Raw genomic sequence first — 23,457 nt, 5'->3', positions numbered from 1 at the left:
TTCTAAGAAATTATAGAAGCAGAAGCTATACTGCAGTGGATTTAGAGAAAGCAGGAAATAAAGAATTATACCCAATTCTGTGCTCTCTTAAGATTGGTCAAGCTTTCTCACCCCAAAGGTCTCACTTCTTTTTCTGGCCCTCTCTGTGATATTCTGCCTGAAGGTCCCAGCCGGGCCCTTTAGAGACCAAGGGGAAGGAAAAATGCCTCATTATCCATCCCTCCCTGTCTGTATCCTATTTCCTGATTCTCTGAACTGCGGCTTTTGGATTTTAACTCCAGCTGTGTTCCTCCAAAATTCCTCTCTTACCATTTTGAGGGCCCTCAGGGATGCCTCAATGAAGAGCAGACCAATTGGAGTCCTATCCGGGGTTCCAGAGCTTGCAATGCTACCTTACTGAATCACTCCTTCAGCACAGGTCACCATACTTATACATGTGATCCCTCTACCCCGCCACAGCAAAATGGATCAGGATGGGATGCTGAGTCAAAGGCCTATAAATCTGCAAGATAATCTGGCCCCAAAGTTCTTAAGACACCAGACACTGAAAACTGCTGATGGAGGAAGACATACAAATGAAGATACTCAGAGAAAAAGCAATATAGAAGCTAAGAGAGGGTAAAAATCCTGAGTTACAGATCCTTTGGCTTTGCCATTTTCAAGTGTCTGGAATTGTCTTCTCAACTTCCAAAGTCCTGGTTCCATTGGCAGGACATGTATGTGATGACTCTTTAATGAGAATGACCTACAAAATTTAGAGTATATGTGGGTAAGAAGGGAAATTTTTAAAGTACATTGAAAATTAAGCTGTGGAGGCTGGGGTTGTGGCTCAGTGGTATAGTGCTTGACTAGCATATGTGAGGCACTGGGTTTGAACCTCAGCACCACATATAAATAAATGAATAAAAATCCAATAACTAAAAAAAAAAAAAGAAAGAAAGAAAATTAAGCTGTGGATGGCATTTGAACTGTCTTAATTTTAAAGTATGCTGATATACCTTAACAGTAGTTGCAGATCCTTGTCATTTTGCTGTCTGAAAATAATTGACGTTGTTTTCTAAAACCGTGGTGTAATCCACCATCAGTGTTAATGCAGAATTATTGTATACTGACGCAGCAGCACACATGTGTACTCCTAGCTACTCTGGAGGCTGAGGCAGGAGAATGTCAAACAAGTTCAAGGCTAACCTATCCTGGGCAACTTAGCAAGATCCTATCTCAAAAAAAAAGGGGGGGGGGCTGGGGATGCAGCTTATTTCTAAGAGTGCTTCTGAGTTCAAGTTCTATTACAGCTATACACACATATTGTCATATATTTAAGCTGCATTTTACTTATCTTTATTTTAGGAGCTAAAATGAAAACTAAAAAAAAAATCCTAGGCTGGATATGGTGGTGCAAGCCTGTAATCTTGGTGACTTGGGAGGCCAAGGCAGAATCAAGGAAGTTTGAGGCTAGTCTCGGCAACTTGCTAAGCAACTCAGTAAGACCCTGTCTCGAAACCAAAAATAAAAGGGACTGGGGATGTGGCTCATTGGTTAAGAGCCCTTGGGTTCCATCCCTGGTACCAAAAAAAAAAAAAAAAAAAAAAAAAGAAAAGAAAGAAAGAAAACTCTTAATTAAGTGAAAGGAGAATAGTCAGGCAGTGGCTATCAGCAAGATACTGAATCACTACAGCAGCCATAATCACCTTCATGGGTATTTGAAATGCTTCATGACCCCATGCATTTGAAGGGACTGGTAGGGCAGCCAGAGGTTTCATCTCTCCTAATATTACCCATGAATTCTTATCACCTGCCCCTCAAATAGGGTCCTCACATCACTCAGGACTCATCTATCTTGGAAAGCAAAGGATGCAGTATTTAAAGTTCTCACCATAGCCTACTGGCCTTAAGTCCTTGTCAGCTCTCCCAACACCTTAATCCCACCTGCCTAGTACCAGGAAAATATTTCTACACCTCAAATATTTCTACTATAATGTGAGCTCATAAAAATCCCCAAATTTCTGCTTTCCTTATGCACACTCAGGCTGCTGGACACATTGGAGAAAATCTCAAGATCCATGGGAAACCCAACTGATTCAATTCTTGAGTCTACCACTACCCACAATCCTGCCCTAGTGTCCATAGCCTCCTGGCTACTAATACAATCTTTACCTCTCTCATCCCTGATCTCTCAGACCTGGAATGGAGCCCAGGCCATGGTGAGTCTAAGGCCAAGGTGAGGTAGAAAAGGAATGGCAGGGCTGGGGATGTGGCTCAAGCGGTAGCGCGCTCGCCTGGCATGGTGCGGCCCGGGTTTGATCCTCAGCACCACATACCAACAAAGATGTTGTGTCCGCCGAGAACTAAAAAATAAATATTAAAAATTCTCTCTCTCTCTCTCCTCTTTAAAAAAAAAAAAAGAAAAGGAATGGCAAAGGGTAAAAAGGCAAGGAAGAGACTTAGAAAAAGATGTGGGACTGAGGCATTTTTTTAAGACAGGAAAGAACATATTTACAAACTGAGTCAATTATAATAGCAGTTAACATTTATATAGCACTAGCTGCCCAAGTGTCATCTAAGTATCAAATATTTATATCTCTTTATTTAATCCTCAAAACAACCCCATGAGGTAAACACTATCATTTAGAACACTAAAGCACAGAAGAGTAACTTGTCCAAGATTACAAGGCAGTAAATTTCAAGTGGTAGAACCAGGATTCAAATCCAGACAGGCTGATGCCTGGGTCCATGATCCCACTGTAACATATGCTGCAGAAGGGGAGAAACCTCTGAGCTTGCAGAATTCCTGAATGAGCCCAAAGCAGGTGGCAAACAGCCAACCATGGGTCTACATAGATTCAGGTCACTGCTTGAAGATTCTTATTCACTAGATCCAACACCATCCTGAGCCTATTCTTTCTCTGTATCCAGCCTATTAGCTCTCAGGGGGCAAAAGATAGGGACTTCTATTCCTTTACTCCCACTTCCACACAGCAGGCCAAGGTTCATCTGACAAATGGGCAGAACCTTTATTTCCTAACTCTAGACCTCCATTAGAAGGCAGGTCAAATGTACTGTAGGCTGAAGGCAAAGCCCTTCTCAAACAATCCAGAAATCAGCAGAGACCCCCACACATGGTGTTCTTCATAGCAGTCCCTTCCAATAGGCCAGACGGAAGGGGCAGTAGGACTTCTGTGGACCCAAGCTGTGTTGGGAATGGTGAGCAGTCAAAGGGGGGTCTCAGAAAAGGCACAGCCATCTCAGATGTTCAGACCTAGAGAACAGCCTGGTTCAGCAGGTCTTCAGGACCGGTTGTCTCGAGGTCTTCTTCGGGGTCGGGGGCCACAACTGGAGCTGGGAATGGAGCCCAGGCCAGGGGGTGCCCCTGGGGGCTGGTAGCCACACTCACTAGGGTCCAGGGGGTCCCGGCTGAGCAGTACCCACACTGCAGGCACATTGCGACGTACTGTGAGGGGGTCTAAACCTGTGTCAGGTGAAGTTGGGACCCAGCTGTCTTCAGTCTGCAGGAAACGCAGTTTGGTGAGCTGATGCAGACCTGGAACTCGACGCTTGACAATCTCAGCGCAGCTGACAGCTTTCCCTGCAGCCCGGCCAGAACCTGAAAACACCACATGTCGTGCACTGCCTCCCTCCAATCGACCCAGTGCAAGTCCCAGCAGGTTTCGAATTTTGCTGCCATCTCGGACCCGCATCTCCAGGGTGTCAGGAGGTAGCTGGGGCATTGGGGAAGGTGCTGGAAGCTCTATAGAGCCAGCTTTCCGGTAGTGCTCCATCCTGCTTGCTGTGTTGTCTGTGACTCTCACTGCCCACTGCAGAGAAGTATCAGATGAGTGGTAGGCAATGTGCCCCCCAGCCATTCTCCATCACTCTCTCCACCCCTCTTCAGGATATGGCCCTTTTTCTCATCCCAGACTTTCCAGGAACAGTGTCACATCCTCTCACTCCCAAGCTTTTAAGACCAGGAACCATGTCTACTTCATTTTGGGAAGAGGCTTACCCCTTACACGCCCTCCCCCTCCTCTAGACAGCATCACAATACACCCCTCTCCCTCAGCAAATCTGGAGTCCCGGAGACAGGATCAAATTTCCAAGCATTGGGTTCTTTGGGCCAGGACTAGATCCCACTATTCCAAGCCATTAGGACTAGTAGGGAGCCCCAACCCCATTCTGGGCTTCTTAAGGCAGGGCCCAGAACTCTTACCGTGGCTCTCTAAAAACAAGACCGAGAACTCCTATCAGGGTTCTTCAAGTACAGGGAGAGGCAGTCCCTTCATTTTGTTCTCCCTGAGAACAGGGCCAAGCCCCTTTGCCCCAGGTTTCCCGGGACACAGCAAAAGCTCTTACCCAATGCTTCCCAAAACAGAGTCAACATTTTCTCTGGGGTCCCTAGGATAGGGCTAAGCAGCCTTTGCCCCCAAATTATCAGGGTCGATCTACAACAACCTAGAGTAGTCAGAAACTCAGGGGCAGAGGCTCGAGAGGAGGGCTGCGCGGGCCACTCCGGGCCAGCTTTGGCCGTCTCCGTTGCCTCGGGCCGCTTCCAGTCCCGCGGGCCACTGCAGCTAGGGAGCAGGAGTCCTCTCGGGCTACCTCCGAGCGTCGCCACCCTGCTGGTACCTGGATCTCACCTCAGCAGACCCAGAAGGCTCCCGCCTGATCCTCGCAGCGCCGCCAAGATGGCGTGCGGGCGGGGTGCGCGCCGAGACCGCGGGCCCGCGCACGCCGAACGCGGGCGGAGCCTGAGGGAAACCGGGGAGGAGCTTGGACCCGCTGAGGGAGCGGAGCTAGGACTTGCTGACAGGGGACAAAGGCGCATGGTCTCCGCAGTTAAATCCCGGGCAGGGGCACTCCAATGGGGCCCAGAGGTCCCTGAACAGGAGGGGAGGAGCCATCTGAGGAGTCCTGCGTTTGAAGGACAAGGGTTCGGGAGACAAGATGGGAGGGAGGGCATTACCTGTTGGACTCCGAAGAAGCCGAGGTGATGCAGGCGAACGAGTTTCAGTTTGGAGTGGCCACTTATGCAGTTGCGCGGCGACAACCTCAGTTACCGAGTGCTGAGCTTCGACTCATCCTGTGAGCACTGGCGAATTATGGGGGTTTTGTCAGGGGTCAATCGAACCACAGCTTGTGTAGAGCTCACTTGCGGCAGATGAGGGTAGTGTTTGAGGTGGGAATGCAGTCGGCGTGACCCTGGGAAGGGGCTATACCGCATACAGCCCATACCAGCCTCACAGGGCTCCTGGCCACGGGACCCAGAGGCGTGTCCACAGAGCCTAGTCGATGCCCGGCGCCTAGTAGGCGTTCAAATATTTATTGGATGATTTTTTGAACTAATGAACCACAGAAATTGCAGTGGGGATGGAGAAAAGATTAAGTTGGGAGACATTGGTGGGTAGTTATGGTGAAGAGTTGGTGACTGTTTGAATGGAGATGTAGTCTAGAATGATGCCAGGTTTCAGAACAGTTTGAACACTCTGAGTATCAGGAGCAGGGAGACCACATCGGTAGGGGGTGGTCAACAGACAGTTGGTAAGCAATCTGGAGCCAAATCACTCCCTGAGACCACAAGGAGGCAGCATTTAGCGGAGTGTGGTGCCCATTTATTTTCTTCTAGCTCTTTCACAACATGCTCCCTTACCCCACCTTCCCAACTGCCCCTCCCCAACCTAAAACTTCCTGCATACAAATCTCCTGGGCTCTCCCAAGCGGTTAATGGCACCGCACGAACTCCCAAGAGAGAAATTTCAAGGTTTTTCTCTGCATTTGCACATATTGCTCCCTTGGCTTGGAAAGTCCCTGCATTGACACCCACCAGGGCTGCCTGTTTCATAGCTTATTCTTTGTGCAGAAAAGGACCCTATGCCCACCTGGTAGCATTGCCCATTTGCTTGACTATCTCCTTAATAGCCTGTGCTCTACCTATATCCTCTCTACCTGATGGCATATAACTTTTAAAGGGTACTTGGTAAATGAAGGATAAATGGATGCACAAAGGAATGTCCCATTCACATCAATCAAATAAGAGCCTTCATTTTCAGAGCTCTACAACTCCCAGAAAGCCAGATTAAGATAGAACAGTTTCCAGTCCAACCACCAGGGAGGTTGACAGCTCTACCTTCCGCCACCCCCATCCTCACCACCAAGCCCATCCTAGACCAGAAGCTGGCACACTCCTCCAGTAATCTCTACAGTTTATTTATTATCACTGGAATAAATACATTGATGGGGAGGGTGTGTGCAAACCATAACTGCCAGATAACCTAATCTCTGTACTCAGAACCCCACCTGAGTGCAGACAGGTGGTCCTTAAATTTCTCAAATACAAAGCTGCCTCTGCCTTGTTATAAAGACAGTTTGGCACAGGGCCCTGAAGCCTGGCTGCCCTGGCCAGCCCTGTGATGGGGAGCAGCTGTCATTCTTCTGCTGGCTTCACTTGCTTGGCAGCTTCTAGTTGGCAAAGCAGCTCATCCCACTGCACGAACTGCTTAGAAAGAAGCATTGTCTGGTCACAGGTCAAGGAGATAACAGGAGTCTTATTGAGGGAGTGATTTTGCATCTGCCAAAAGACATTGGGATGGGGAAGCAGGGAACAGACAGGCTAATTGGGATGGGAGGAGAGAGGAAGAGGTGGGACACAAGAATAGAGCTTGGGGAGAGCACCCCGGGATCTAGCTGAGCAGAAAGGATACAATCTTGTTGTATTCCTCCAGGAGAGCCTTGGACTCCTCAGTGATCTCCACACATTTGTCCTGTAGGGCCAAAGTGGCAGAGAAAGGATATGGGCAAAGTCCCAGCTCTCACTAAACTTACTCCCCACAAAGCCTAATGAAGGTGAATGCTTACACCCAGAACCAAAGGAGCAAAAGGTTAAAGGGGGATTTTCAGGCCCCAGGATGGGTGTCTTAACAGAAGTCCAGAGATTTATGTAAGGGGAAGTGGGCCACACGCTTAGGAAAACATTCTGTCTGTTATATGTCTTCTCCTTCTGAACCCTCTTTGAACTTGAAACTAAGAACTGGGGATAGAAAGGAGAGAGGAGAAGAGGAGAGAGAAAAAGAGAGGGAGAGCATCCTCCACCTATAATCAAGGACATACCATTCTCAGGAATTCTTGGGTACCTCCCAATTTCAACCTTGTTTCAAAATAGTCCTACACTGGGAGGCAGGAGGCCTGGATGTAGCCCTAGGCAAGTCCCTCCCCCACTCTAAGGCATATGGGAAATAAAGGATAAACATCCAAAGTATCAAGAGGAGGGCCTGAGGCCTGCTTCCCCAGATGAGAGGAGTGTGGATGACAGGCCTTACCATCTCTACTTTCCCTTTCAGTCCTCTCTCCTCTCATACCTGCTGCTGGATGTGGATCTGAGCCAAATGCTGTAGGCGGGCGGCATGCTCAGGAACGGCTGTAAAACACATTGCACACTATCCAATGATGCTTGTGCCCTCCCCCGGGACTGCTCAATAGTCTATTAGGTCTTTGGCAGGATTAGAGTATTGAGTGGAGAAGCTAAACAAACGCCAGGCTTCATCGACCACTGTAGCTGGAGGTGGGGGGGGGGCGCTTCCTGCCTGACCCAGTCTTATTACAGGACCCATAGGGAAGGGGAAAAACAGGTGCCAAGGAGAACACAAAATTTTGGGGTCCCCAATGTTGCCCCCTACCACTTAAATGCTATGAATATGGCCTGATAAAGATATCCTTTTTGTTTGTTTTTGGTGTTGGGAATTAAACCCAAGAGTGCTTTACTACTAATACATTCACAGTCCTTTTTATTTTTATTTTAAGACAGGATCTCACTAAGTTGCTAATAGTCTCGCTAAAGTTGCTGAGGCTCACCTCAAACCTGCAATCCTCGTGCTTCAGCCTCCCAAGTGCCAGTGCCACCATGCCTGGCAAAGAGAGCTTTGTCTATCATAGGACCTGTCCCTTTGCTCTCAGCCCAGAAGCCCAGGTCTGTTTGGCTTTGGGAACAGGGATCCAGCAGGTGAGCTAAGGAGGATGCCAATTCCCTAAACTGGCCAACTTGAATCTAACACCCAGAGCCTTGACCACTATGTTGGGACAGCAGCTTAAGGCTGTCAAGATACTTAGTAGGTAGCTGATCAGGAGAGGGAAGGGGAGCTAGAAAAAATAACTCCTGAGACAGACAAGATGGATATCTGGATTCAATTAAAGCCACTGTCTGCTTGTCAAATGCCGGGACCAGGGACTCTCTCAGCAGTGCAGCAGGAAGAATTCATATACCTAGCAGGGGCACTGCAGTTAAATCAGGGAGGTACCGAGGGGTGGGGTAATAAGCAGAGCTGGAGGCTGCTGAAGTATCTGCTAAGTGTCCTCAGGCCCAAACTGCCTGAGGTCGTGAAACGAGGCTCTCTACTCTGAGAATTTTAATCCTAGTAGAGGTGGCAAGTACCCCTAGGGTGGGGTACTTGGACAAGGAGTGGACCCAGACTGAGCCCAGGGAGTCTAAGGCATAGGCAAGTCTTACTCATCCACCCACCTCCCCAAGCAAAACAGTGGAACTAAAATCCCGAAGAAGTACCTTTGATGGGAGCACTGTCCAACATGGGTACCAGGTTGTCCACCTGCTCCAGGAGTGCAACTTGGGAGAGTATAAACTGCTCCTCTAAAGTATAAAGACAAGACAGTGGAATTGAAGCAACCCCAGCACTGCTACTTCAATGCAAGAGGCCAAGCATCTGACAGGAGTCAGAGTTGCTGCCCAATCCTACCCAGTGCTCCCCTTCTCTAGGTGCATATTGCCCCCACCTTTCCTGGATGTCTTGTCTGACCTATCTTGAGCCCAAAGAGACTTTTGACCTCTCCAAATCCCTCTTTTTTTTTTTTTTTTGAGGTACTAGGAATTAAATGGGGGAATAAGCCATGGGCTACACTATAACTGAGCTATATCCTAGCCCTTTTCTATTATTTTATTATTTTATTTTTTGGTACCGGGGAGTGAAGTCAGGGGCACTTAATCACTTAGCCACATCCCCAGCCCTATTTTGTATTTTATTTAGAGACAAGGTCTCCCTGAGTTGCTTAGCACCTCGCTTTTGCTGAGGCTGGCTTTGAACTCATGATCCTCCTGCCTTGGCCTCCCAAGCCACTGGGATTATAGGCATGTGCCATCATGCCTGGTAGCCCTTTTCTATTTTTTGAGACAGGGTCTTAACCAAGTTGTCAAGGCTAGCCTTGAACTTGAAATTCTCCTGCCTCAGCCTCCTAAATCACTGGGATTACAGGCTCCCAGGCCTCTTCTTCTAGCCTCCTAACAACTCAGTGCCTCCTAGGTCATAGAAGACAAAGTACTTCAGACTTGGGTCACCATGCCAAAGGCCCCCAGGAAAGTATAGAAGAACAGACACGTGACAGACTATACCAGGCAAGATCTGCTCAGTTTCTCAGAGACAGAGACAATACAAATGGCAAGAGAGCTGGGACAGCAATGGAAGAAGCTAGTGAGAAAATAGGACCTGAGCTGGGCTCTGTATACACAGAGGGGTTCAATGGACTGAAATCCACGGAGTAGGAAGGCATTCAAGAGTGAGGACTGTAGCTGGGCAGTGGTGTACAACTGTAATCCCAGTGCTCTGGAGGCTGAGGCAAAAGTATTGCAAGTTTGAGGTCAGCCTGGGCAATTTAGTAAGATCCTGTCTCAAAGATATAGGACAGGTGTGGTGGCTCATGCCTGTATCCCAGTGGCTCTAGAGAGGCTAAGGCAGGGGATCATGAGTTCAAGGTCAGCCTCAGCAATTTAGTGAGGACCAAAGCAACTCAAGGACACCCAATCTCTAACTAAAATATTAACAACACCCTGTCTCTAAATAAAAGGGTTGGGACAATGTGGCTCAGTGGTTAAGCATCCCTGGGTTCAATCCCTGGTTACCCCCCCCCCCAAAAAAAAGACATAAAAGGGTTTGAGGGCTTGGGGGGTATACTCAGTGGCAAACTGCCCTGGGTTAAATCTCTAATATCACAAAAAAAAAAAAAGAAAGAAAGAAAGAAAGAAAGAAAGAAAGAAAGAAAGAAAGAAAGAAAGAAAGAAAGGAAAGTGAGCACTGTTACATGCAAATGACTAGAGGCAGGAGTGCTTGACAATAAGGGAAAAAGAATTCAATTAGGACTGGGGTCATGGCTCAGTGGTAGAGCACTCGCCTAGCACGTGCAAGGTACTGGGTTAGATCCTCAGCACCACATAAAAATAAATAAATAAGGATATTGTGTCCAACTACAATTAAAAAAGAAAAAAAAAAGAATTCTGTTAGCTGAACTGAAAAAGGCAGAGCACAAAAAACAGAGCTGGATGAGAGGACAGGCCCTATAGACTAGAAGACCTTGAATGGCAGGCTAAAAGATTAGGATTTTATGCTAGCAAGGAGAGGAGACACTGAAGTTTGAAGCAGGCAACTGACTTGCTGGAAATGTGTTATGAAGATGAGACTGGACTAAAGCAAGAAGATGATTTGGGAGATTGTGTAACTTCTAGCATGTGACTAGATGTACACCCCCTGAGGCAGTGTCATAGGAAGAGAGGGAGAGAGGCTAGGGTAAGAGTCAGTGCAAGGGAAGATCTCCTGAACCATGGAAATTGCTCAGGAGCCCTTTGGGAATTCTAACAGCCCTTTCATCACAGGTGCCCTTTCATCACAGGTGCCCTTCCTTACCTAGACCTCAGTGTTACATTACCCACCTAGGTTACAAACTCAGGTCCCTAGAACAGGGATTGCCTCCTCTTGCTCTTATTGTGCCCAGGAGGGCAGGACTTTCTGGTTTACCATTGTTTGTCTCTCATCCAGGATAACGCCTGGATCCACAGCAGATAATCATTGAATGTCTTCTCTCTCTCTCTCTCTCTCTCTCTCTCTTTCTCTCTCTCTCTTTCGGTGGTGGGCGGTGGGATGGGGTGGGGGGAACAGTTTCACTATGTTGCCTAGGCTGACCTTGAACTCACAATCCTCCTGCCTTAGCCTCTTGAGTAGCTAGGACTACAGGTGCTTGCTATCATGCCCAGCTGAATATGTTTTAGATGAATGAACAAACACAGGTGCTCAGAAAATCCTAGCTGTGTAGTTGCTGACTGATATTTTTGCCTAGAATTCTGAAATACTGGAGATTTTTCACATGAAAGAAAAATGTTGAAACTCATACCAGTATTCTCCCTTTTCCTGAATAACAATGGTCTCTGCCCCCATTTTTTTCCTTAGGAGATCCTCTATCCAGTGAGCAGAATGAGGATTCAGAAGGAAAATTCTAGGGATAGGCCATTGATAGAACACTGAGTAACTCCCGCTGTGGCTGGCACCATGGCCTGCAGCTGGCCCAGAGGTACACTGCATTCAGTGCTTACTACTGGATCCACAGATCACCTCAGGCTTCAGTTCAAAACCAGGCCCAAATCCCAGAGAGCAGTCTCTGAACTGTATCATGACAAGATGGGTGAGGGAGACTCTCTCTGTGCCCCATATCCCCCAAAACCCACATCCTCAGATGCATGTACACACATAGTCTAGCATTACCTGCTAAGATGAATTGCAACTTAGTGGCATCAGGTATGGCAATGCGGTCAATGTACTCAGGATCCAGGTATTTGATCAGGTCTTCAACTAGAAAGGTAGGAAGATGAAAAATAGAGCATGGTGGGGAAATAGAACTCTGTCTTATAAAGTAATTTTGGGTGTGTTCATCCTTGGAGAGAGCTTTGAAAGATGAGCTGACACCTATAGTGCTGCATCAGGAGCATCTACCAAGTCCCCTATTCCTCTTCCCTGTTTCTCCACTCTTCCTACCTGCTAGCTGACCTCAGAGTCTGGAGCTGGAAACACAACTGCTGCCACCATTCACGGGTCCCTAGCACTGCCACTGATCCTTAGCAAGGGTGGAAGGTTCCTTTCTTCCTTAATGCCTAGACAAGCCAGGGCTTGTTTTGATTTCTAGTTACTGAGCAGGTTACTAGCTGTAACAGAACAAAAAAGGCTTGGTTGAACCAAGGCTGGGATTCTCAGTGCCTCATTTCTTTCCTTCTCTTATCCTCATCTAAAGAAAACTCATATACTCTTTCCCTCCTTCACCAAGGGAAGCTTTCAGTAAGAAGTCTCATCACAAAACTTAAGACCCTGGCATGGGCTTGAGATTTATTCATAAGGAAGAAAAGCACACCACAATTCACCAATTTGGCAGGGAAACATCTTCACATTTTTTCTGTCTTCAAATAATTACTCTAGTGACCTGCTGGCTGAAGGACCAAGGTCAGGTTCCAGGAAGCACAGGGATGGAAAGTAGAGCAAGTAGGGACCCCGTGGAAGCACTTACTCTTTTTGTATAGAATCTTCACCCTCTCCCTCTTACTGGCAATGTTCCCCAAAGCCACCTGCACCTTGACCAGACCATCAGCCACCTGTAAGGGGAATGGAGGTTAATTGAAAGATATACCACCTGGCTCAAGGCTTGGAAGAAGTAAAGAACCCTCATTCTCCCAGACTCCAAAACCTCTGAGTCCCAGTAATCTAGTTTGGTCCCCTTCTTTTGAAGATGAAGCCCAGCTTCAGGGAATCCTTAATGGGAAAGGAAAAGAATCATAAATTTCTTGGGGAGTTTCAAGTCTGTTTCAGTAGACAATTAACTACTTTAGAGTTTATACAGAACCAGCATATATTACATATTCCCTGGTTCCTAAATCCTTGGGCATGAGAAATGCAAAATCTTCTCCAGGCTGTCATTATCTCATGACTGGATGACTGCACCAGCTGCTGGAGTGACTGGCCTATCTCTAACCCCATCCTCTCCACATCAACTCTAGTGTGGAGAATGGAAGATCATAGAAGACATCTAGGATCCCAAAGATGTTGCAATCCCTGTATTAGGGCATATATAAAAGAATCAGGTCGGGGAGAGGTAGAGTACAGTTAAGAGCATATGGATTAAGTTTGAGATGTCTGTTGATTATTCAAATGGAAAAGTGTGGAAGACAAATGGATGTTAAATCAGGTTCTCAGAATAGAAATTTTAACCAGAGATACACATTTGAGACATAATGGCAAGTAAGGAGTAAATGAAACTATAGGAGTGAATTGGCCCACCTAGGATTTAAGGGTAGAAGGTGAGAAGTTTCACTATTCACTGGTTAAATAGAGGAGGCAACTATGGAAGTGAATGAGCTCACCCAGGATTTAGGGTATGAGTACAGAATGCTAATATTCTAGGGTCAAATATGTGGGTAGGCAAATAAGACTGAAAACAACAGCCAAAGAGATAGAAGAAATATCAGGCAGGCTAGAGTCACAGACGCCAAAGACAGATAATGTTTTGGGAAGTTAATTTTCAAATGGGAAAACAATCTGCTGGTGATGACCAATTCCACAAGGGTACAAACAGCACTGTTTATGATGCACTTATTCCAGAATATCCTGGCATGAACCAGAAGTTATTCAGTAATTGGGTTTCCAATTGTAGAAAAAAGGATTAGAGGGCAACTGGCTCTCACACTTGTCAAAATTTAATCACTGGTGTGGAGTGCCGACCAGCATCTGAACACCCAGCACCCAAACCCTGACACTCCTATTCTTGGCCTTCTCAGACCTCCACCTCTCACCCCTTATCCACCTCTGCTGGGCCTCCTTTGGCGTCCCATGGACCTCTACCTGCACAATTCATTTAGCATCTAACTACGGAGGGCTCCGGGATGGCACTTCCATTGCGGACTTCAACTCCTATTGAAACTCTCATTAGCTTATCGAGGGTGTCAGGTCTCCCCAACTAGCCTGCAAGGACAGTGGCCGAGTCTTAATTACACTTGTCACTGAGCCCATCTCAAAAAGACCTAATTATCCTCAGAGCCCACCATGGGAATGAACCCTGAGGGTACGATAGGCTTCAGAATGTCCCGGACCTTTGTTATTTCAAAGAATGGACTGTGGACCACAGGACTGGAGTCGTTGCATCCATCCAGAGTGCCGGACCAGTGGACTGCTCTTGCCCTGCCGCAGAAACGGACCACCGGACCGGAGCTCTCACCTTCCGCGTGCCGCGCGCCCCGCTCGGCCCGTACACCCAGCGCTCCAGCTCCTCTACTCGGGCCTGTAGCCGCTGCACGTCCGTCAGAGCCGCCATCGCCACTATTGCCCCACCTCAGCAGCGGAAGACTCAGAGGGTGGGACGTCCGCCCAAGGAGGAAGGCTGGCCAATCCGAGTGCACGGATGGCCCTGTGTGCAGGAAGTGACGCCTTGATCCAGCCATTCAATGCCCGAAATGACCAGACGGGCAGGTAAAAGATGTCAAAAGCTGTCTAGTTACCTTGGTGACGCTATCTCACCGGTCTCTTCCCTGGCTTCCAGCGCCTGGTTATCAAGACTTTTCCTTTCTTCTAATTTCATACCAAAGACTTTCCCTAAGGTTGTACATATAAATATACCCACTGTTCAGCGATAGGACCATTCCCATAGACAACTCAGTAGGAGGTCTCATGGACTTTTAAAGTCCATGAAACTTTTAAGATTCAAGAGACTAAGTGACTTGCCCAAGGCTGGACAGCACTGTTGTAAAAGAATCGGGATTTGAACTCGAGCAGTCTGATTCAATGCTCTTCTGTTCTCACGGAGTTTTGCTATTCTGCCTTCTCCTCAGAGCCCCCCTCCCCCATCTAATGCTGCCTGTGTACCACATCCTTCCAACCCCCCCCCCATTCAGACCAAACAAGAAGAGGAGGCACTGGAGTGGGAGGGAGCACAACTTTATTAGGAAATGTAACCTGAGGGACATCTTCAACAACACCCAATCCAACCCTTCACCTGGCTCCTGAAAGGCTATGTGCCAAAGATGGTATTGACACAAAGGGCATATGACAAGATTATGGGGGTTGCTTCTGGAAGAATCCTTTGGTAGATGCTGCTGGAATTGACTAGGGAGGTGGTGCCCTCCTTTTACAATGAGGTAGATGGAACGTCAAAAGAAAACCTTTTGGCATGGAGGTGGGGTGTGGTCATCTCCCAGGGCTGGGTCCCAGAGTGAGCATCCTGAAAAAATCAAGGCAGAAGGGTGCCTCCTCCCCCCTCAGCAATGGAGCTGGGACTCTTAGTTCTGAATAGGAGTTCTCAGGGCAAGGTGCTGGAAGGGTGCCCAGTAGAAGGTGGGGGTGCAGGGTTGGTTGGGCCCTGGGAAGCTGGCACAGGCTGGCGGCGAGCAAAGAGAACACCTGGCAAAGGGGTGAGGAAATGGCAAAAAGCAAACACAAGCAGGAGAGGGTGGGACACAGAAACAGAAGGGAACAAAAGTAAGTGTCCTGATTGCTAGAGTACCACACACATACCCTTGTCACAACCAATGAGGACAAGTCCCTTTGGCCGGTGAGAAACTCCTATGCCAATGCAGATACCCTCAAACAGGTAAAAAAGAAATATTGACACTAATACATAGGCCCATGACAAGGCAGATATCCCATGATCACCATGCCACAGAGGCCATGCCTTGGACCCCATGCCATAAACACACCCTTTAACCCATGCCAGTGTAGCAATCCCCTGAACCCCATGTTACCATGCAAGTTCAGCTATCCCTGAACCTCATGCTAGTAGAGAAAAATCTAAAACCCCCATGCTAGTCTAAATACCCCTGACTCCATGCCAGTGTAGACAACCTTCAGTACCCATACCAGTGTAGACCACCCCGTTGATCTCTAGCGCCATGTTGATACTGCTGATGCCACTGCCTGCCAGACTGAGGGGCCCATCCAGCCGCTCTTCTGTCCAGGAGGGGGAGTAGTCACATTTCAGGGAATCAGATTTCAGACTTAGAAGTCCCCCATTTCACTTTAGCCCCCATACCTGTAATCACACTTGTCTATAGAGGGAATTGGCTGCCCACCTTCATTACCTATCAGGTCATGGGTCTATCTTCCCTCAGTGCATAGGACTGAAGACCCCTTATCAACAAGCCATTCCTCACCCCTCAAGGGAACTTTGCTGCGGGGCAGGAAACTGGGGGGTGCACTGGGTCGAGGTGGGTCCATAGGGCTCATTAGCACAGCCCTCTTCTCTGGAGGCTCCTCTGTTGCCAACTTCTCCCGTGCTGGTCCCAAGGCAAGGCCCACAGGTAGTTGCAGATGAGGGGTTGGAATTCCACTCTCCTCTGGAAGAACAAGTCATTACCTCCTCAGGCCCAAGCAATGTGGTTCTTCCCCAAGTCTGGGACCAAGAGAGGTCATCCAAGCTCAAAGCACCAACTTCAATCTCTCTTCCCATCCAGAACTTCAGGCTAGAGGCTGGGGTGTGGTGTCAAGCCCAAAGGGCCAATATATAGGTTTGGGTTGGTTTAAGAGAATTTGGGAGACTTTCTTGTTCTTGGTTGTCAAATAATCCAAGACATAAGGAGGAAGACCACATGCAAACAGGAGTCCTGGGTGCATAGGGGTGGAATGAAGCTGCTATGGATAAAGCTGCTATGGACCTTTTCCTGAGCTTGGTACCTGGTACCTGGTTTAAGCCTTGGAGTCAAGGCTTTATTGACTCCAAACCTCAGGACTTCTATACCTTAGCAATACTCAAACTTCAGAGCCCAGTCAAGTCTTGTTGCTCCCAAATTGCAATGCCTCCCAGACCTCAGGATCCCTACTATTTCTTTATTTCTTTCTTAAAATATTTTTAGTTGTTGATGGACACAATACCTTTATTTTATTTATTTATTTTATGTGGTGCTGAGGATGGAACCCAGTGCCTCATACATGCAAGGCAAGTGCTCTACCACTGAACCACAACCTCAGCCCCCACTATTGATTTATTTATTTACCTATTTATTCTATTGTGGACTGAGGCGTGCTTTTCCACTAAGCTACATCCCCAGCCATTTTTATTTTTTATGTTGACCATTTATGTTGCTAAATGGTCTTGCTGCCTTTGAACTTGCAACCCGTGCCCCGCAAAATCTTTTCATTAATGTTTCCTATATCTCAGAGCACGCATAGACCTCAAAACCACCCGCCTCCAAAGCCTCCTGGGTTCCTCTCACCTTTCTTAATAGGGCTGGGACTCAGCTGGGCGCAAGCAAGCGCTGGTAGGCCAGAGGCGGAACCCTGGGCGGGTCCAGAACCAGGGCCGGAGAGAGGCGAGGGCGGGGCTGGGCCAGGGCCAGAGGCGGGGCCGGGAGCGCCCCTAGCGGGTGGCCCTGCTAAGGTGAAGAGCGGAGCTGCGGTGTAAGCCTGGCGACGGCCCTCGCGCCGATTGCTGTCTATGGCGGCCTGGAGTTCCCCCGGGGAGCTGAGCGCCCGCGTCTCGCACTCGTACGGGTACAGGTACTTCATGTACCTAGAGGCGGATCGGGGCAGGGAAGGGAGGCTGGGCCCAGCCGGTCAAGTCCCACACCGCGCCGCCCTCCACATTCACACCCCCACCCTGCGTGCCCTTCCCTTCCGCCAGCACCCCAGGCCTCACTGGGTGCGGAGAGTGAAGGCGGCTGAGGTGATGGTGGTGGGCAAACTGAGGCCCCGCGTGACCTCCCGCCACACTTTTCGGTTGATGACTTCCACCAGGCCGCCCTTAGCGGTCACCAGGCGAAACAGCGCATACAGGTCCAGCACCTGCTTCGCCATGATGGGCACACGATTCACTGGTGTCCCTGATGGGGAGTAGGCAGAGAGTCAGAACACCAAGTAGGCCCTGTCTGAGGGCATCCCTGGGGCCTGAGGGAGTTGAGTGCCTGCACTAGGCTTAGAGAGGGAAGGCAGAGGGATAGGGAGGTAGGATTACAGGCAGAGCCCCCTGATCCTCCAGGGCCTCCATCGTAGCAGGAAGGACGGGAGTCTAGACCAGGGGTCAGCAAACTTATTCTGTAAAGGGCCAGACAGTAAATATTTCAGGCTTTGCAGGCCAATAGATCTCTGTCACAACTAGTCAACTCTACAATTGTAGCCTGAAAGCAGCCTTGGAGAATACCTACTAGAGAATGGGTGCAAATGTGTTCCAATAAAACTTTATTTGCAGGCTCTGAAATTTGAGTTCCACAAGCTACAAATGTTATTCCTCTTTTAATTCTATTTTCCAAATTGGTTAAAAAAAAAAAAAGAAAGAAAGAAGAAGGAAGGAAGGAAGGAAGGAAGGAAGGAAGGAAGGGAGGGAGGGAGGAGAGAGGGAGGGAAAGAAAGAAGAAAGAAAACCATTGTATCTCGAAGGTAACTGGATTTGGCCTGAAAGCTTTAGTTTGCCCGTCAATCCCCGGGGTAGACTGTAGGAAGGACTAGGGGAGAGCTGAATTCCCCTAAACAGCAGCCCCCAATGGCTGCCCAAGGCGGAGGTGGAGGGGAGCGGGGGCGGAGAACCATGGCAGGTGGAAAAGAATCAGATCCTGCCTGGGCCCCGCCAACTCTGCAGCCAGCGCCACCCCCGCCAGCCAGTCCTGACAAAAGGGCCTGTCTCCGCTGAGCGATGGGCCCCAGTTAATTCCTTACCGATCCCGTCCCCCTTCCACCGCCGCCTTTGGACCCGAACAATTAGCTGCGGCCTGATTAATGGGGGGAAATTATCGGCCCTGCGGGACCGCCCTCCCCCACTCCCCCCAACCGGGCAGCCGGGACTTAAAGGGAGGCAGAGCTGGGGGTGTGGGTAGTGCTGGGATCAGCTCAGACTACCCCACCCCATTCTCAGCATAGAGAAGGCCCCAAGGAAGAGGCAGAGAGGGGACACTGGGACCAGAATAACCAGTGTTCCCTGGGGAGCAAGAGGTCCTGGGACCCCACCAAGTGTCCCTGGGAAGGACAGAAAGGGATGCTGGGCCTGGGTGGTGGTCCAGGGAGACTTGGACCAGCAGCTGCACTAAGGGGGGGGGGCTGCAGTGCAGCCAGTTAATTAGCGGCTTATCAGGCTGCGCTCTGAGTGAGTTAATTAGCTTTGTAGAGAGAGATAATGAGTCAGTGTTCAGTCCCATGAATCTGGGGAGAAGCTGAAGTGATGGACTGCGGCCCACCCTGATCCCCTCCTGGACCCTTCTTGCATTATTTCTTCCAGCTATGGAAAGGAATTCCTTCTCTGCCAACTTCCCATACTTACATGGTCCCCCAGCCCACCCCTTGGGAAGTCCTTCCTTCAGTCTAATCCTAGTCCTTCCTGCTACAGAGCACATGGGGAATTCCCTGACTGAAGCAGGGGAAAACTGAGAAAAGACAAGGTTGGAGGAACTGGCCCCCCACCATAGATAATTAAGGCATTACCAACCCTCCAGTACTGGGACCCCACCCCACCCCAAGCCAGTCACCCATCAGTTCCTCCTCCCACCCTCCCAATTGATTCCACACTCATTAAGCTGCCAGTGGGCTGGTGACTAATTAATCCTGGGGTGGAGAAGGGGGGCAGGGTCAGAGGTTAAAGACACTATTGAAGGCCTAAAGGACAGGTGCTGCCAACCCTAGGCCCCTGCTGGGAGGACCCCACCTGGGGACTACATCCTGGTGTCCCCCTTCCTCAAACCTGGTAAATGGGGGCAATTCTAGGTCCTTCCCTGCATCACCTCACTCACCCCTCTTCTGCATGAAGCTAAACAGGTCATCCAGAAATTCCTTCCTCTTGGGGTCTGCATCAAGTTCATACAACTGGGAAAGGACCAGGGTCACTCTTTAGCTCCATAGAACCCCCTCCCCTGGGACCCCAATTCAGGTTGTACCCTGAACAAGAGTCCCTAGCTGAAGGGGTAAGTTGGGCCTGAATATGGACCCCCTGGTATTAGGCCCATCCCAGGGGTAGGTAGGGGTGCCTTTTTCTAAAACACACAGATCCATCCTGGCTAATGGTGCTCTGGGCATCTCAAAACACTCATAGGGAAATTATAGGGAAGAGGGGAAGCAGGAAGAAGCTCGGGCTGCTTATCCTGTCCTCGGAGAGGACATTCCCTAGGAAAGAAGCCAGGCTACGTTTGTGCTCCACTCTGAGGAAACTGCTGTGTGTCTGAGGCATCATTCATTCTCATTCATGTGCAAGGCCCTCATGCTGTTCACATCCTTGTGTTCTGGGGTTTGTGTTGTGTAAAAGGCAGGAAGGATGCTCAGGGACTCCTGGATTGACCTTCTGGCCTGAGCTTCCAGAGGCAGTTACCCTGTGCCTACTGAGGAAGCTGCCACAGAGGCACTGGCCAAGTGCCACAGGACCTGCGGGGTTAAGGGATGAGGGACCTACCAGTCATCCTTCTAATTCCTAGTCACCTAGACCCCTGTCCCAAGCATCACCTCTCAAATCTAAGAAGAGCAATTCCCAAAGTAATAGTCATTGACCCAGAATAACAGTCCCTGAGTAACACCTATAGGTAACACTCCATCCCCCAATAAGAACTTTCAGAGAAAAGATCACCCATGAGTAACAAAACCTGGAGAGTCATATGCCCACAACACAGAGCCCTAAGTCTTAGATGAATAGTTATAAATAATATTCACACTCTCCAAGTAATAAGTCCCAGAGTAACAGTCACGAGGGCCATATCTCTGGAGTAACAGGACCCTGAATAACACATTCTTTCACTAATGCCACAGAGTTCTAGCCACAGATGAAGACATCTAGAAAACATTGAAGACCAACAAACACCCTGCAAGTAATGCTGCCAGAATAGCACACCTGGAGTCACAGACCTGAATAACACCTTCATAGCGACAGCCTGGACTAGTATCCTTAGAATAAAACCCAGAGGGTTTCTCAGGGAGAAAGAACCTTGAATTAAGGTCATGTGAGTAAGTCTTGTCATTCTCAGCTGCATAGGGGCCTTTTAGTCACACTGTAGCTGTAGTGGCCAACACAGACTGGGAACTATCATCCATGAAGTTTAGGCCAGGTAGAACATTTGGATGGGAGAGTGGTGTGATAGGAAAGAGGAGGGGTGTACCAGCCTGCCAAGGGAGTGGCGATATCTATTCTGCCTCCAAAGACAGAGGGAAATGGTATGGGACACTCCTACTGGCCCTGGTGACTTGATGTGTGAAAGGGTAGGTAGAGTGGTGCTGGTACAGGAATTCCCAAGCCCCAGAACCCTCTCCCTCAAAGCCCTCTACACCTCCCACCTTTTTTATGGACTCACTAATGGCTTCCAATTTGTCAGTCTCCGTGTTTTGGGGTGTCTTCTGCACCTCTTAGAATTGTTTTTGTGCACTTTCCACATATCTGAGTGTCTTTCCCACCCTGTCTATCCCCCAGTCTTGTCTGTCTCTGTCTCTCTCTCTCTAGGTCTCCTGTCTGCCTTTCCTTCCTTTAGAGGGCGTTGGGGATGGAGGGACTACTGATCACCTGGCTCTGCTTTTGCCCAGAGGGAAGGAAGGGGGGAACCCTTACAATGAGGGAATCCTACCTGCTTGAACTGCTCCTCATAGGTCCACTCGTGGGGATGGGGTCCAGGGGGCTGGCTGGAAGGTGAGCTGGGGCCCTGGGCCCTTGGACAACTCTCATCAGTTGCCTCCTGCTCTGCTCCAGCTTCCTCCCCCTCCTCATCCTCTTCAGCATCCTCCTCTTCATCAGCCCCAATTTCCCCCAAGGCCCCCTCTGGAGCCTGCAGGGTCTGGGGACTAGGAAAGGGAGGTCGGGATGGCAGCGGTGGATGTGGAGGAACCAAGGGCCCCACCCCTTGGGCCAGACGAGCAGCCTGCTGTCTCTGCAGGACCTCCATTACAGCTTCCAGGCGCAGTCCCCCTGCTGGGGTCGGCCCTGGTACCAGGCGGGGCCCAGAGGAAAGGGCCATCTGTGGGGGAGGGAATTATGGGTTCTGGGCCTTGCTGCCCTACACCCCCCAACACATGGGAGGTGGTCATGGATTAAGGGACATGCAGGGGGTCTTAAAAAAAAAAAAAAGACAGAGCTTTCCCAGAGATGTACAGAGACAGAGATAGAAAAAACAGGAGATACAGAGACCAGACCCAGGGAGTAAGAAATAGCCATGACTGAGGACAGGGAGAGGCTAAGCAAATCATAGAGGGTGACAAGGACCAAGGGAGATAGAGGAGAGGGGAAGAGAGATATGAGAAAGGGGGTGGGGAGATTGATTGAATATAACAGAGATACACAGATAGAGATGGAGATGGGACAAGGAGAGACTGAAGTGGACCTGAGAGAGACCAAGATGGAGAGAGACAGAGATTAGACAGAAACATAGATGGGAAAAGATGAGATTGATAGACATTGGGTAGAATGACAGGAAGGGTAAGAGAGAGGAACAAGAAATAAAGGATGTAAGTGACAGGCAGTCCAGATAGAGACAGAGACAGAGTGAATCGAATAGAGACAGGTTGAGAGAGAAAAGGAAAGACCGACGACGCAGCAGAAGACAGAAGAGAGGTAATAGAAAGAGATGGGGCGAGATACAGAGACGGAGAGACAGGCAAAAACAGACTGAAACAGGGCAGGCAAAGGACAAGAATCAAGCAGGTGCAGGAACAGAGGGCGGTGGGGGCAGTGATTGGGAGCTGGACGAGACCGGACGGGCAGGAGGTGGCAGAGTCACTGCGCCCAGCTCTCTGGCTCCCGGCACCCGACAGCCGCACTCACCGGCCTGGCGCGGCCCGCTGCCCCGGGTGTCTCCACGGCGGTCCCTCTGCTCCGCCCGCCTCGGGGGCGGCCCCTGCTTTCGCTTGGTTCCTGGCTCAGGGTCCCCGCCGCCGTGCGCTTTTGCCGTCCTGCGCTACTCTGGCAGTGGCGCGCTCACTCGCGGCAGATCTGCTGGCTGCGGTCGCGGGGGCGGGACCCGAGCCCCGGAAGGCGGGCGGGGATGCAGGGGGGAGAGGCCCCTGTGGGCTCTGCTTCTCTCAACCCCCCAACAGGTGTCTCCCACCTTCCTTACAGCCAGACTCCGGGGGAGGGGCGCTGGAGAGCCATGGGAAATCGGGAGCGTGAGGAGTCCACCGTCGCTGGACTCTGGACTAGGACCCCGCCCCACCTCACCCAGATACCCGACACCCATTCTCAGTGCCGGGCGTGCACACACAAACAACCGCTTTCACACACCAACACACCTTGTCATAAGTTCAGGCACGCAGTTGCTCAATTTTACACACTGGGTTCCATGGCACTACGGCGTCAGAGACCTGGGCTGGCTGTGATCACTAGGTGAATCACTCTGCGGGATACTAGGGTGAGTGTTGAGCCTGGCCAGAACAGAAGCTTCTTCTCCTGCTCTGTCCACATGCTGTCCTCAACTGCATGCGTGATGCAGTTTACACACAGGTGTGCATATGGCGATGTATCCACACCTATGTACTCCCACACTCAGAGGTCTTTGAGCTGCCTATGCACCTGCAGCAAGGTATAAGCACCACATGCAACTACACAACTACATACAGTTCTGTCTTTTAAAAAAATTTCTTGACATTCTATTATATATTTCCAAAGGTGCACAGGAGAAGAATTAAGAGTATAATGAGCCCCAGGCACTCATCATTTGTTTGTTTCACAAGTGATCGGCATTTTGCCCACTTTCACACACATTCTCCACTTGTGTGTTCCTGA

The 23,457-nt window shown here is 49.6% G+C and overlaps 3 protein-coding genes across 6 annotated transcripts; all 3 read right to left on the bottom strand.

The window, feature by feature from the left end:
* Positions 1 to 2,986: 2,986 nt before the first annotated feature.
* Positions 2,987 to 4,782, bottom strand: RPP25L (ribonuclease P/MRP subunit p25 like). 2 transcript variants are annotated; one of them, XM_081279030.1, is made up of 2 exons: positions 4,632 to 4,782; positions 2,987 to 3,812 (listed from the first exon to the last, which is right to left on the bottom strand). In XM_081279030.1, exon 2 carries the CDS (start codon positions 3,774 to 3,776, stop codon positions 3,285 to 3,287), a length of 492 nt encoding a protein of 163 aa, XP_081135156.1. In that variant the 5' UTR covers positions 3,777 to 3,812; positions 4,632 to 4,782; the 3' UTR covers positions 2,987 to 3,284. The 2 variants fall into 2 exon arrangements, with proteins under 2 accessions (XP_081135156.1, XP_081135157.1); XM_081279031.1 differs by having other exon boundaries at positions 4,621 to 4,694.
* A 1,400-nt stretch (positions 4,783 to 6,182) lies between these two features.
* Positions 6,183 to 14,159, bottom strand: DCTN3 (dynactin subunit 3). The gene is made up of 7 exons (XM_081279029.1): positions 14,017 to 14,159; positions 12,316 to 12,400; positions 11,523 to 11,609; positions 8,546 to 8,629; positions 7,347 to 7,405; positions 6,693 to 6,752; positions 6,183 to 6,505 (listed from the first exon to the last, which is right to left on the bottom strand). The coding sequence occupies exons 1-7, from the start codon at positions 14,110 to 14,112 to the stop codon at positions 6,416 to 6,418; spliced, it is 561 nt and encodes a 186-aa protein (XP_081135155.1). The 5' UTR covers positions 14,113 to 14,159; the 3' UTR covers positions 6,183 to 6,415.
* A 934-nt stretch (positions 14,160 to 15,093) lies between these two features.
* ARID3C (AT-rich interaction domain 3C) lies at positions 15,094 to 22,746 on the bottom strand (the record flags this gene model as incomplete). Of its 3 annotated transcripts, XM_081280597.1 has the most annotated exons (8): positions 15,094 to 15,194; positions 15,651 to 15,740; positions 15,944 to 16,126; positions 17,003 to 17,298; positions 17,425 to 17,608; positions 19,502 to 19,574; positions 21,311 to 21,697; positions 22,501 to 22,746. In XM_081280597.1, 7 exons carry the CDS (start codon positions 21,695 to 21,697, stop codon positions 15,094 to 15,096), a joined length of 1,314 nt encoding a protein of 437 aa, XP_081136723.1. The 3 variants fall into 3 exon arrangements, with proteins under 3 accessions (XP_081136723.1, XP_081136724.1, XP_081136725.1); XM_081280598.1 differs by lacking the exons at positions 15,651 to 15,740; positions 22,501 to 22,746 and having other exon boundaries at positions 21,311 to 21,625; XM_081280599.1 differs by lacking the exons at positions 15,944 to 16,126; positions 22,501 to 22,746 and having other exon boundaries at positions 21,311 to 21,625.
* Between the last annotated feature and the right edge of the window lie 711 nt (positions 22,747 to 23,457).

The sequence above is a fragment of the Spermophilus citellus genome, assembly GCF_964194105.1.
Source record: "Spermophilus citellus genome assembly, chromosome: 2".
In the NCBI taxonomy this organism is placed as follows: domain Eukaryota; kingdom Metazoa; phylum Chordata; class Mammalia; order Rodentia; family Sciuridae; genus Spermophilus; species Spermophilus citellus.
This window is presented reverse-complemented; position numbering and strand designations above follow the sequence as displayed.